The sequence below is a fragment of the Patagioenas fasciata genome, chromosome 3 (assembly GCF_037038585.1).
Source record: "Patagioenas fasciata isolate bPatFas1 chromosome 3, bPatFas1.hap1, whole genome shotgun sequence".
Lineage (NCBI taxonomy): Eukaryota > Metazoa > Chordata > Aves > Columbiformes > Columbidae > Patagioenas > Patagioenas fasciata.
Window position 1 is genome coordinate 74,849,818 of NC_092522.1, and position 13,468 is coordinate 74,863,285.

The window sequence follows — 13,468 nt, forward strand, 5'->3', positions numbered from 1 at the left end:
TTATATTGTAACATAAGTAATAACTACAATAAAAGAGAGTCAGGATTAAGACTAAAAGCTAATTATTAAAAATAACACAAATTGAGTTAAAGCTGTGAATTATTACTTTCAGATAACTCACAGTTCTTTGAAACTACGCACACAGTTTATGCTCAGATGGTGCAAAAAGCAAGATCACGTACTCTAAATGAAAACAATAAATCTAAGCATATTTACACTGAAAATCTTCAGCACTGGGAACATATTTAGCCAATTCCCAACTACTGCAAGGGCTTAGCCCAGCCTTTCTCTGAGTTTCGCTTCTCATCTTTCCTTTTTTGGGGGGGGCAGGTGGGTGAGAGTGGGGATGGGGTATGTGACAGGGAAGTTGCTGGTTTTATTAATATTTATACTGAATTAAGGTGTTCCACACTTCTTTCTCATAGCAGTTGCTTATTGTGGGACTCGTTCAAGTCACTTTGTGAGTAACTTTCAGAATCGTGGTGAAAATCAGTTCCGATTTCCCAAATCATGGTGTCATTTCCATGTTACTTATGCATGTGTTTTCACTGACTCTGTGGGAGTAGGACACTGCAGCAACAGGGGGTTTTGGAAAGCATGTGTGAGTGCCTGCTTTCTAACAACATTAAACAACAAACTGAACATGTAGTCAGCAAATATGACAAAACACTGTAGACTGCCGCAAATGGCATTAAAGACTGCGATTCCAGTACCTATTTCATATGGTCCAGAGAAACTGTATTTTAGAGTGTTTTCATTGCAGTTAAGCTTAGGACTTAAGCTATTACACTGCGATGGAGAGAAGCAGCCAGCACATAACTAAAAAGTACGTTCTGGGGTGGTGCAATGGATCAAATGTTATTCCTGCCTATTATAGTAATGGGACAGGGGGAGCAGGACAGGATGAAGACACCTTCATTTGTAAGCAAAAACAACTATAAAACAAAAGTATCTAAATGTTTCTGTTTCAAAAAGAGGTGAGCAAATAACCTCTTGTTTAAAATGTGCTATTACTGTAAATAGGTATACACAGGTATGTCTGCTGCATGTATTTTTACACATGCAAATATATACCAAAGTCTAACTTTCATATGCATATCCACAGCAACAAGGAAAACATACAAAGGCACTGAATTCCAATTCTACCTCAATTTCCCATACCCACAAAAAACAAAACCTCAAACCAAAGAAGCAGCATAAGACAGCACAATAGGGTGGAGCTTAGGTCAAACACAGGGACAAGGATTTTGCCTGTATATACGTTTTGACCCCACAATCATTCCTGTTTACACAGAAACACAGAGATTATTCATCTTCCTGCCCAGAAGAAGCCAAGGAGGAAGTGAGGCTGCTGGTCAAATATCAGTGTACATTATTGGTGCTTTTGTACCAGGAGTGTGCCTGCTTTGGGGGTATTTATGAATTAGGTTAGAAATTAGCACGAAACTGTGTGTGCATAAAACTATTGCCTACTGTTCTTAACTTTCTTAACCAAATATTGTCAATTTAGCAACAACCACACTTCCCACTAAGGGCTGTATATTTAAATGTTTTAAAATCAAAAGCTATTTTTGGATTTATGTGAACCCAAAAAAGGAGCTGGAGTTGTATTTCTTCAAGAAGGATATAAATTCTATGCCATACATTTCTGCCTCTGTCAAAAGTGGATCACTGGATTCTCATTTGAATTTATAGAAAATAATTTTTAAATTAAGTACCTTGAAAAGTTACACAAACAACTTGAGGACAAAGCTTCCTTCTTAAAAAGATTTAAAAGAACTGAATGAACATAGCGGGAGTAGAAACATCATCTCAGACATGCAAACATTCTCTGAAAGCCTGTGACCAGATTGGACACGCAAGCTTAATGGGGAAAGCAGGCTTCATACTGAAGACCTCCGCAAGTGGAAAGGCTTTATTTACAAAAAATGGAACACAGTGTTGTTTAGAGGATGGTTAGGAAGAAGAACAGAAGAAAAGAACTGGTCGACAATCTATTAAATAAATGATTGCAGCAGCCTTTAAATCACAACATTAGTAGAGCCCTCTAGTAAGCAAAGTTATTAGCACAATTCTAAGCAGAACAGACTTGATGGTCCATTGGTCTCTTTCAGTACAGTAACTTGTGTTCTAGGATATTTGCCATAATACATAAAAGCCAAAAAAGTTGTTACTTGAAGAATGTGGAATTAAACAAAGACACAAAGCAGGTAAAATTCAGCCCACGTTAACCTGTCATTCCACAGGACAGCCACACAGTTCAGGGCCACCAGCTCAGTCTTTTGGCTGGAACGGTAACAGGTGTCCCTTCTGTACCTACCATGCATGAGAACTCACAGTAACACAGGTTATTTATTAGTATTCCTATAATATAACATGCTAGTACCCTTGCCTGATTACAGTATTTCTACAATTGGTACTAGGATATGGGTGCATACATGTTCTTCTGCACAGATATAGTTTGTATCTCACCAGAAGGCTCCCTAAACAGCTTCTGCAAATGGCATAAATTAACTTGAAAAATAAGTACATTCACACAGAATCAGGACACCAACCTGTAGCACACACTCAGCTTCCTTTAGTAACACAAACAGCATTCATCTTTGGTTTTGCACTAATTTTCAGTGCAAAGGAAACAAAGAATTTCAGACACATCCAAAAATCTAACTCCTAACAATGTGAAAGAGGTCTGCAATTGGCAAAAGAGTTTTAATACATAGTTAATTCATAGGTAGGTATTTTTGCTAAGAATGTTTGATAAAAGCGAAGTGCACTAAATATTTAGTTCTACAGATTCATCCTAAATGAGAAAGGTTTGTTTCTTCTCTCTTATTTTGCCCTTCAGAGTCAGAAATAATTCAAGACTGAAAATAACTGCCTATTTAGTACTGAACACTAATCAAAATGATGCTGAAACACTGTAACATTCCACTATTGATTAAAATAAAAAAAGTCACCGTGTGGATACAGTATATTAAGCAAGATTACTTTAACAGACTTTAACACCTAAAACCAGTTTATAATCTGAAGAGAAAGTAATAAGCTGCGAAGTTTGATCTACCAACAGTAAAACAGCAGTAGTTTAAATTCACTAAACTGAAACTTTTTTCTAGGAAAAAAAACATGCATCTAGTAAAAGCACAGCAACAGGTGCATTTGACTGAACAAACCTTAAAAAAGTCAATTGCTGAGTGCAGAAAAGCTCTACCAGCTCCAAATATCTGTCTGTATAATACTTGCAAATTTAAGGATTATGGATTTAAATACATTTGTTACAACTAGACACAATTATGTTCTCATTGTGTAAGGCAAGCTTGCATTTCCAGAGTTCATAATACAGAAACATCACTTGCAGATTACATCATATATGTAGTACTGTACCTCCAGCATCAAAACACAAGTCTAGAAATACACTGTGAAGATAAACTCCTAAAACAATAAATGCTTGAAAGTAAGCTTCAGGTTCTCATACAACTCCCTTATTAACATCTTAATTGGTTGTAAGTTCTCCATTCATATCCCAACAACAATTACAAGTCATCTCTACAGACTTTAGTGGGGTGACTCCTGAAAGTAACAGCTCAAAGTGCAAAACGTGTAGTTCTTTCCTTAAAACAACTACAGAGAAATCCAAATGAAGAACTTAGAATTACTAACCTTACAAGTTCATGATATTTTCCCCATGTTACCTTTCTCAGTTCTAAAAACCAAGGGGCTGTAAAATTTTAGAAAATACTAACTACAAGCAATATAAGTTCATCAACAATAAGAAATCCTAGGGAAGAAGAAAAAAAACCAAAAACACTCAACAGGATCTAGGGTGACTACCCAAAATAGCTTCCCCCACCCCTAAGAAACACACATATACACACAGATAATTACTGCTTACTAATTTTTGGGGAGGAGCTTATGCACAGCAGTCACCCACCTAGGGAGAAAATCGTATAAATACTCAAGGGTGACACTTGAAATCATCAGCTTCTGCTCACTCACCAGTGGCAGAAGAACTCCTCACTTGAGGAGGATTCACTGCTCTACTACTCTGCATTGGAGCTCCACAACACTTCTGGTATGTTATAATTTCATTCTCTTTGGTTTGGAAGGTAACTTCTACAGGATGCATGTTTTCTGGTTGGGAAGGGAAGCAGGGTGATACTTAAAAGCAGTGAGAGCATCCTCACTGCCAATTTGAAAGGCTGCAGATAAAAGCCTGATTTCAAGCAAGGCAGCATGAGATTTTTGCCACTGATGCTGAAGGAGCAAGGACTTTGTTCTTTATTTGCTACAGCATTAGAAAGAGGCAATAAGATTGTGGTGGAGTGTTTATGTCTTTCCACTGAAATCTTCATTTCAGGAGTTTTGATACATGCAACTCATGAACTTACTTTTGGAGTCCTAGTGTAAACAGGAAAATAATCACTGTTTCTGAAGACAGAGGTTTTAAATAGGCTGGCATCCACTTCAAATGATTATTTCCCTAAGAGTGAGACTATTGCCTCTAAGCTATCTGTACCAGAGCTCTATCATTCAAAGCAATAGTCATAATGATTTCCTTTTTCTTAGAAGATTTTTCACAACTAGTGAAAGCATGAGGAAGTAAACATGAGGAAGTAAAAGTAATGTTAAGTAAAAGTAATGTTAAGTAAATGTTAAGTAAATGTTAAGTAAATGTTAAGTAAATGTAAAAGTAATGTTAAGTAAATGTAATGTAATGTAAGTAATGTAATGTTAAGGAAATGTAAAAGTAATGTTAAGTAAAAAGCATGAGGAAGTAAAAGTAATGTTAAATGCCAAAACTTTTGGAAAACACATTTATTCATGCACAAGAAACAGAACTGAACAACTTTTCTCTATAACAAACTTTTTCTCTCCTTTTTAACACAGAACGGATTGGGAAACATGCATTTACAAATATCCTTACTGCTGCTGTTTTGTCTGAACATTGTCCATGGTAGTGATGGATATTTTTCCGAGAGATACCAGAAACAATCCAGCATCAAGGGGCCACCTTTTCTACCATTCAATGTGAAGAGTCAAGGTAAGTTTACTATTTTTTTTATAATAAATTAACACAATTATTCCTAGTGGGTCAACACATGAACAAAAGCTCTTTGCTTATACTATTGGTATTCAACTTTTACTAGCATTTTAGGTTTATTAAAATAATGTCATCACTGCAAAAGAAACTGGCAGTGACTCTGGCAGTTGCTCCCTATTTACGAAGACGCACCCTTGCCACAGACAATTTCTTTTTTTTTTTTTTTTTTTTTTTTTTACACAATAATCACTAAAAGCATATAGATCACAGCTACAGATCTGATCTTCAGTAGTGGGAATAATACAACATGATTGTGTACATAATTATGTATAAGATGCTAATTATCCTCAAATTTTTTTATTGAATACTGGGGTTTCTAACAACAGAGCTATCATCTACAATATTCAGAAAGATCTTTTACATATTCTGTCATGTTACCTCTACTCAAAACAGACCTTAGGTGTGAATTTAAGTATATATCTGATATATATGGCCAAATGAAGACCTGTTTAAGTTCAGAAACGAAAAATACATTGATATATAATAACGAAAGTATGACCTACCCCTCTACATAGTTTTTTTTCATGTGTGATTTAAGCCTATACTTTCATTATCAGACTAATTTTGTAGTAATATAACAATTCTAGTTCTATTATAAAAAGTTCTCATTTCATAAAACACTCTTACTGTATAGGCAGATTGTATAGGCACAATATAATTGCGATGCTAAACATTGTGACATCTTATTTCTGGGTATTGCCTCTGTCCTTTTAAGTCAAATGTGTGGCTATACTTAGTGTTTGAAACTGTGAGTTGTTCTATTTTTCCACAGTTAGGCCAAAGCTCTTTTTTTAAAGTCTTGAAATCAAAACTTCTCAGCTTCCTAGGTGCTGGTTTTATTTCTGAATTGTCCCCAAAAGGCTTATCAGTAGTCTCTATTCAAAGTTATCATGAGTACAATTACGAGAATTGCATCTTCCTCATAAACATCCCCTTCCCTCCCCACCTCCCCGAAAAATATTATTTTCTTTCAGACATCAACAGGCTATTCAGAATAGCTTTCAGTTTTGCTGTATCCCATCTACTTTTAGCTGTAATAATAAAACCTGGGCAGAAATGAGGAAACCAAGTAAGGGATGCAGAAAACAGGATCTGCAGCTTCTCTTCACCAGAGAAGGAACATTTTAGGCTACATCTGCATTAGAAAATAGGGTAGCATAACAGAAGTAGATTTGGAGAGCAGAATAGTTGCTGCTCAGGATGCAGCATCCACATTACCTTCCCTTAGGAGGTTTCACTTCAGAATAGCCCTAATCTGATCCTATGGATTGGATGCCCATGGTAAGCACACATTGAGTCCCAAGATGCACCCTCATTTCACCCCAACCAGCTCCAGCCCACGTGCTCCACGAACATTCTGCAGCAAGAGCCAAGGGAGAGTAGCATGGCTGGGAAACTTGCTCCCAAAACTGTTCTTCTGGGCTGTACCAAAGTATTGCCACAGTTTCATCCCTTGCCTTCAGCACAAGAGCTTTCTGGAACACTAGCAGCACTCTCAGATTGAATTTAGGTACATGTACATAAACAGCTACTCTGAGAACCTACTAACTAGAAACTCCACTGGGTTAGAGTTGCATTTCCTCCCTCTCCCCTCAACTTTTCATGGTGTTTTCCCTTGACTTTATTCAGATTCATTCACATATTTATATTATTTTTTTAAGGAACGAGAAGGTCAGACAGAAAACACGGTGAAAAGGGAAATTAATTATCCTGATCTAAGGTTTCATTTCATACATTAACACAGAATCTAATTTCCATGAATCTTCACATTTAGAATGAAAATCGATTAACATGTGAGATATGCAAAATGCTGTCTATCTATGAAGGGTAATAAAGACTATATACCAGACATTCAAAGCAGGAACAGCCTACAGTTTTACAGATGTGGGAGTCCAGTCATTCAAAATTGCATGACAAATCTTCATTTGGGGAATAAGCATGAAAATGGAAGACTGGAAAACCACTGCTGTTCTTCTAGTCTGGAAAATAAGCATCCTATAGAGGGTTTTTAGAAGAGTGTAATGAGGGCAGACTGTTAGAGAATATCATTTCTAGTCTGAGATGATCAAGGAAGAATAAAACAGGAGACTACAGAACCAAATACATCTAACTGTATTGTCTCGTGAGTTCTTCCATATGCAGGTAGCTCAAGTAGCATATGGCAGGTTTTATTATCCTAGTTTACTTTTCCTACTTGGCCACCAAACACTGAAGCAGCCTGGAACTAAAATTTCAGGTTAGGCCCAAACTTGTGACCCAGGACAACATATAACAGACCATACAATTTCTGTTGGCAATTAAACCCTATCAAAGCTTCATTTGATTTGGTGAATTTTTTTAAGAATCTTGTTCTTGACAGCTCTCCAGTCAGAATATACTTTCATTTTCTCTATGTATTTAGTGTCATCAGATTTTCCATATACCAGGACATAATTTTCAAATCAGTAGCTCTTTGGCTTGAAATCTTTGAAAAGCCCTAGTTGAAAATCATCATTGAATCAAGCCTGACTGCTCAGCAATGCTTAAAGAAGCCATTATTGCAGGTTATGGTAAAGTCTTCATAATTAATTCAATATATAAATAGGATTTTACTGCACTCAGAGAATACAAACCAATTTTGCATCAGGATATCTGCCAAGACATATAAAAGAGTAGCCAGCAACTACCTGAATTTTCCTGATAAAAATCCTACTTCATTAATGTGTTCAACTGTTCTTTCCTCAGAGGACTTGCCACTGTCTTTAGACAGTATGATTACCAGACACTTTAATCTAAAAGCAGTAAAACGTTAAAACAATATAGCTCCTCACAGAAAATCTGTATAATAGTATGAACACTGACAAAGCCTTTAGTATCTTATTTTAAAAACCAGCACCCACCACTTTGTGAACCTAGGACTGATATGAAGGTGCATCTAAAACATGGTGAAAAGCGAGAAGTATCCTGAAGCTTAAGTCTGATGCAGTTGACATAAAAACCTATTTGTATTTTTCTCCTAATGCTATACAACTGAAACAGCATTAGTTCAGGAACCTGTTTAGGTATTTGTATTGAGGCTTTGATCTGACCTATCTGTATTCTCGAGTGTAAATATATAGTTTTTGAAGTTCTATCCATAAATAGAACCTATGAAATAAATTCTGAGTCCGCCAGTTCAGTAAACGGTTTCCTCTGATGGCAGTTCTATTATCTGTGGTGAACAGAAAATGTGTAAAGAACTTTTACCCACCATGTCTGCTGCAGGGGATATGTTAATTCTGACAGGCTTAAGCCTTTCCCAAATGAATTTTTCATATGACATAGTTCTTAAAATTTGCCATATCTTATGTCTTTTATACAAGAAAACCAACTTACAATTGCACCGTACTGAATCTACAAGTTTGGTAGTAAGAAATCCAACAATATCAGTAAAATACTAAAGACTGCACCAGACTTGTCACAGGTACTCACAGATTTCACAGCCTCCTTTGCAGCTGAGAAGGATGTGTATTTTCAGTTCATCAATAAATCAGAGATGTTGCTTTCTTTCTATGTGTAGGATTTTAAAAACGATCTTCCTTTTCATTGCTTTAAAGAGGATAAGATAGGAAGGTGTACAAAGTAAGGCGATACACATCTGTGGTGATTTTACACACCAGCAAAAAAGAAAATGCACTCTTTATACTTGGTAGATAAAAACAATTTCCCTGACAACAGAGGAAGGGGGCAACCTTACAGATCCAGTATCAAACAAAAATATAATGTATTTCGTATCCACATCTCTATTATTTCTTAAAATACAATATGTACAAGAGTAGTTTTCTTCCTTCATCTCATTTTCAGTTCGCAAAGCCTAGCCACAGATTGAAAAAAGAAACTTACTATGTAAGAGACAGCAGAATAGTCATTGCATATACATATATATATATATATATACACAAAAACACATGGCTCTTTTTGTAAGAGACTGAAATGTAAATTTATCTGATCAATTTGTTGATCAATTACCAATCTTTTTTAGATAACCGTAAAACAGAATATGTTGCCATTACAAAAAGCAGAATCCAGGCTACTCCTATATCCCAGTTTTTCTTTTTAAAATTACTTCTTGAATTAACATTCATCATAGGTATGCTATTTCATTCTATAATGCTGCCAGATGCTACAAACTACTGAAGTAGTTTCACAATATCCACGTTAATCTTATCTGCAATGTCCTAGAAATCAGCATCCCAATTCCAATATGAAGCTGCAAGCTCCCCAAAGTGCACAAAAAAACAAGCAGTGAACTTGTTTGTTTATTTCTCTGTGTGTGACACTTGGTTAAGTGGCTCCACCTGCTGTTTTGATAACTAAGAAAATGAAGCATTATATTAAAAAAAAAAGCCGTAATTTTGACTGCAGTAAGATGAATTATCAGTTGTGACCTTGCCACCACTGTGTGAAATTTTTATGACAAACAAAAATCTTTAAGACAGTTTTTGAAAATGTAACTTTCCTGTGTTTGCCAAAAAAAAAAAAAAATCAGATCCATGGCCCACTTTTGGAAACGTGAGAGAAAAGACCAAAAATCTCATTACTTAAATGTAGCACCAAGTAATTTCAGAAAAGAAGCTACACTTGCACAGGAAGCTTTCTCTGGTTTTGTTCATCAAGATGCAAGTCTGATTACGTGCTCAATCAGTTACCTGTTTTTTTGGTAATAGTTTGCATCTACTTGCACAGCATGTTTTAAACTTTCTGATGACCCTATACATATTGAAACCAAAAAAATTTCTAGAGGCCTTGTAGCTCACAACACAACTCTAACACACTTGCACTTGTTACTTATTCATATATGAGTTCTGAGACACTTTTACTTTGAACATCAGGTTCTCAGTGACCAAATACAGTATTAGAAACTTGACTTCTATGAGGTTCAACTTAAGTTAACCCCTCATGCAATTCACTGCCATGCTACAAACCTGCAATTCTGTCATAGCTGCCCTGGTTGACCTGTTTTCCTCTCTCTCACAGGTGTGCAGATAAGGGGTGAACAAGGACCCCCTGGTCCCCCAGGCCCTGTTGGACCAAGAGGACAACCAGGTCCCGCAGGAAAACCAGGGTTTGGAAGTCCTGGTCCCCAAGGCCCTCCAGGTCCCCCAGGACCACCTGGATTCTCTGCAGTTGGAAAACCAGGCTTGCCAGGTCTACCAGGAAAGCCAGGAGAGAGAGGACTAAATGGTGAGAAAGGAGAAGCTGGACCTATTGGGCTCCCAGGTGCAAGAGGGCCACAAGGACCCCCTGGCATTCCCGGCCCCGCAGGACTGACTGTTCCTGGCAAGCCAGGACCACAAGGCCCTCCAGGAGCTCAAGGGCCAAGGGGCCCCCCAGGCGAGAAGGGAGAGCCAGGTATCCCCGGTATAAACGGACAAAAGGGAGAAAATGGGTTCGGCGTTCCAGGTCGCCCAGGTGGCAGGGGTCTGCCAGGCCCACAGGGGCCCCGTGGCCTTCCCGGTCCCGCTGGAGTGGGGAAGCCTGGTGAAAATGGTCTTCCAGGTCAGCCAGGTCTGAAAGGTGACAGGGGTTTACCTGGCGCACCCGGAGCAGCTGGTATCCCAGGACCCCAGGGTCCTCCCGGAGAACCCGGAGAAGCCATCGTTGGCAAGCCTGGGCCAATGGGACCCCCAGGAGCAGCAGGCATCCCTGGAGCCAAGGGACACCCTGGACCTGCAGGCTTGCCTGGATCCCCAGGTCTTCCAGGATTCGGAAAGCCAGGATTGCCAGGGATGAAGGGACACAGAGGGCCTGAAGGTCCTCCTGGTGTTCCAGGAAACAAAGGAGACCAAGGCCCAGCCGGCGTGCCAGGAGAACCAGGACCTGCTGGGCCACCAGGAAACATGGGCCCCCAAGGACCCAAAGGCTTGCCCGGTGAGAACGGCCTACCTGGACCCAAAGGAGACATGGGTCCTGCAGGCCTCCCGGGAATCCCAGGAGCCAAGGGTGAACGAGGTCTACCGGGATTAGAGGGAAAACCAGGATACCCAGGTGAGCAGGGTCTTGCCGGTCCTAAGGGACACCCAGGTTTCCCAGGTCCAAAAGGCGACACTGGCCATGCTGGGCTACCTGGCTTGCCTGGTCCAATGGGTCCACAAGGAGCTAAAGGAGTGCCAGGGATCAACGGCGAGCCGGGCCCCAGGGGACCTTCAGGAATACCTGGCACCAGAGGCCCCATTGGCCCCCCTGGCCTGCCAGGAGCCCCTGGTGCAAAAGGTGAGCCAGGAGCACCTGGATTGCCAGGCCCAGCAGGTATTACTACAAAAGGCTTGAGCGGACCCATGGGACCACCTGGACCCCCTGGGCCTAAAGGCAACAATGGAGAGCCTGGTTTGCCAGGCCCCCCAGGTCCTCCTGGTCCCCCTGGCCAAGCTGTAATCCCACAGATGCCCGACAGCTATGTTAAAGCAGGAGGAGTAAACCAAGCTCTTACAGAGATGCCAGTGTCTGCTTTCAGTGTCATCCTCTCAAAAGCCTACCCTGCAGCAACAGTGCCCATAAAATTTGACAAGATCTTGTACAATAGGCAGCAACACTATGACCCCAGAACAGGAATCTTCACCTGCAGGATCCCTGGACTGTACTATTTCTCCTACCATGTACATGCAAAAGGAACAAATGTTTGGGTTGCACTCTACAAAAATGGTTCCCCAATCATGTACACTTACGATGAGTACATGAAAGGATACCTCGACCAGGCTTCTGGCAGTGCTGTCATCGATCTCATGGAAAATGATCAAGTGTGGCTCCAACTGCCCAATTCAGAATCTAATGGTCTCTATTCCTCTGACTACGTTCACTCTTCTTTCTCAGGTTTCCTATTTGCTCATATCTAACAGCATCCCACTTACACTCTTCTGACACTCTCTCCCTCAGACCATTTTAGCTGGGTGCTGATCTGATTCACCAGGCAACTTCCATTTTGAAACAAAAATTGAGGAGGGAGTGAGAAAGTGGAAGATATTGGTTCAAACATAGTAGAATAATATTGTATTTTAGAGAACTGGCATAAGAAAGTTGTTTCAAATGATGATCAATTGTCTAACTGAATGCAACATTAAAATTTTATGAATTTATATAATGCAGTCTCTCCCTTTTTTTTTTTTAAATTGAAAAATCAGAATTTCTAACAATCTATTTTCATAATATGTAAAGTAGCCATTCCAGGAATCTAGATCATACTTCACTACACCTGAAAAAACTCAATGTATCATTCAAAGTAAACAGTCTCAGAGCACAGTCATCACAAAAGCCAGGTAATAGACTTCAGTAAGATTGTCTGCTGACAGCTTCATCTATAAACTATCAAACAGGAAGAAAACATAACTCCAATATAGTACATAACGTGTAACAGTTTTTAGTTCCATTTTTCTTATTAATGAATAGCTACTTTGGAGAAAGGTAGATTAATGAATTATTAGCTGTTACTGAAGGTCTAAGACTTTCACAATACAAAAAAGCAACCAGACTTAAAGCCTGGGAATCCACTCAGCTTTCTTTGATACACATGTAGTAATCCACAGCAACACAATAGTTCATTATTTTTTATGCTCTTAACGTTCTGTAAAACTGTAATGTTCTGAGTACAATAAAAAAAAAAAAAAAAACCACAACTATCACCATCTCCAAAAGAGCATACCTTCACAAGCATGCAGGCACTCTCAAAAATCTCAACAGCTTCACCACCCCAAACTGGAGACTGTTTTTGCATTGTTTTCCCCTGAACAGTTCATGCCTTTAAGACACAACTATCTTGGGACTATACTTTACTTAAATGGTAAATGTATCAGATTATGACAGTAATTAGCCAGTAGACACAAACACTAGAGATTACATTAATCTGTTACAGCACTATGAGAAGTTATTGGTATTAAGTAAACTAGTTTAGTAAAATTAGTGCTTACAAGTTATCAAACCATAATAGTTTGGTAACACATTTCTTTCAATGACAGTTACCATTCAAGTGCTTTAAAAGTGTCACATCCATCAAAACCTTATAAACCCTTAAACTATTAATTCTAGCTTATTTTTTTAAACACAAGTTCTTAATCACTGGAACCAAAAGCACATAGGCCTATGAACAAAAAAGTTCATAATAAAATAATACAGTAGGCAGCACCACATTTTCTAAGTAGCAATCCTGTGACATTTTTCTTTTGAGCCAAAATAAAACTCAATACACTTGAACCTGAATTGTCTATCCCCACTTGTCTACCCTCCTGGCTTAGGCCAAATATTAATTACAGACCTCCTAAGAATTACTTTTTTTTTTTGGTACGAAAAAATGTTTTCCTATGCAGTCACTTGCATTAGTTCAACAGCACTTTTTAATATTTAAACATAGGCTGTGCTGCT

The 13,468-nt window shown here is 38.7% G+C and overlaps 2 protein-coding genes across 2 annotated transcripts in view; one reads left to right on the top strand and one right to left on the bottom strand.

The window, feature by feature from the left end:
- The window catches only part of NT5DC1 (5'-nucleotidase domain containing 1), a 137,644-nt gene that overhangs the window by 109,227 nt on the left and 14,949 nt on the right, over nt 1-13,468 (bottom strand). The window lies entirely within an intron of this gene.
- On the top strand, nt 4,890-12,135 carry COL10A1 (collagen type X alpha 1 chain). The gene is made up of 2 exons (XM_065835257.2): nt 4,890-5,038; nt 10,094-12,135. The coding sequence occupies exons 1-2, from the start codon at nt 4,900-4,902 to the stop codon at nt 11,947-11,949; spliced, it is 1,995 nt and encodes a 664-aa protein (XP_065691329.2). The 5' UTR covers nt 4,890-4,899; the 3' UTR covers nt 11,950-12,135.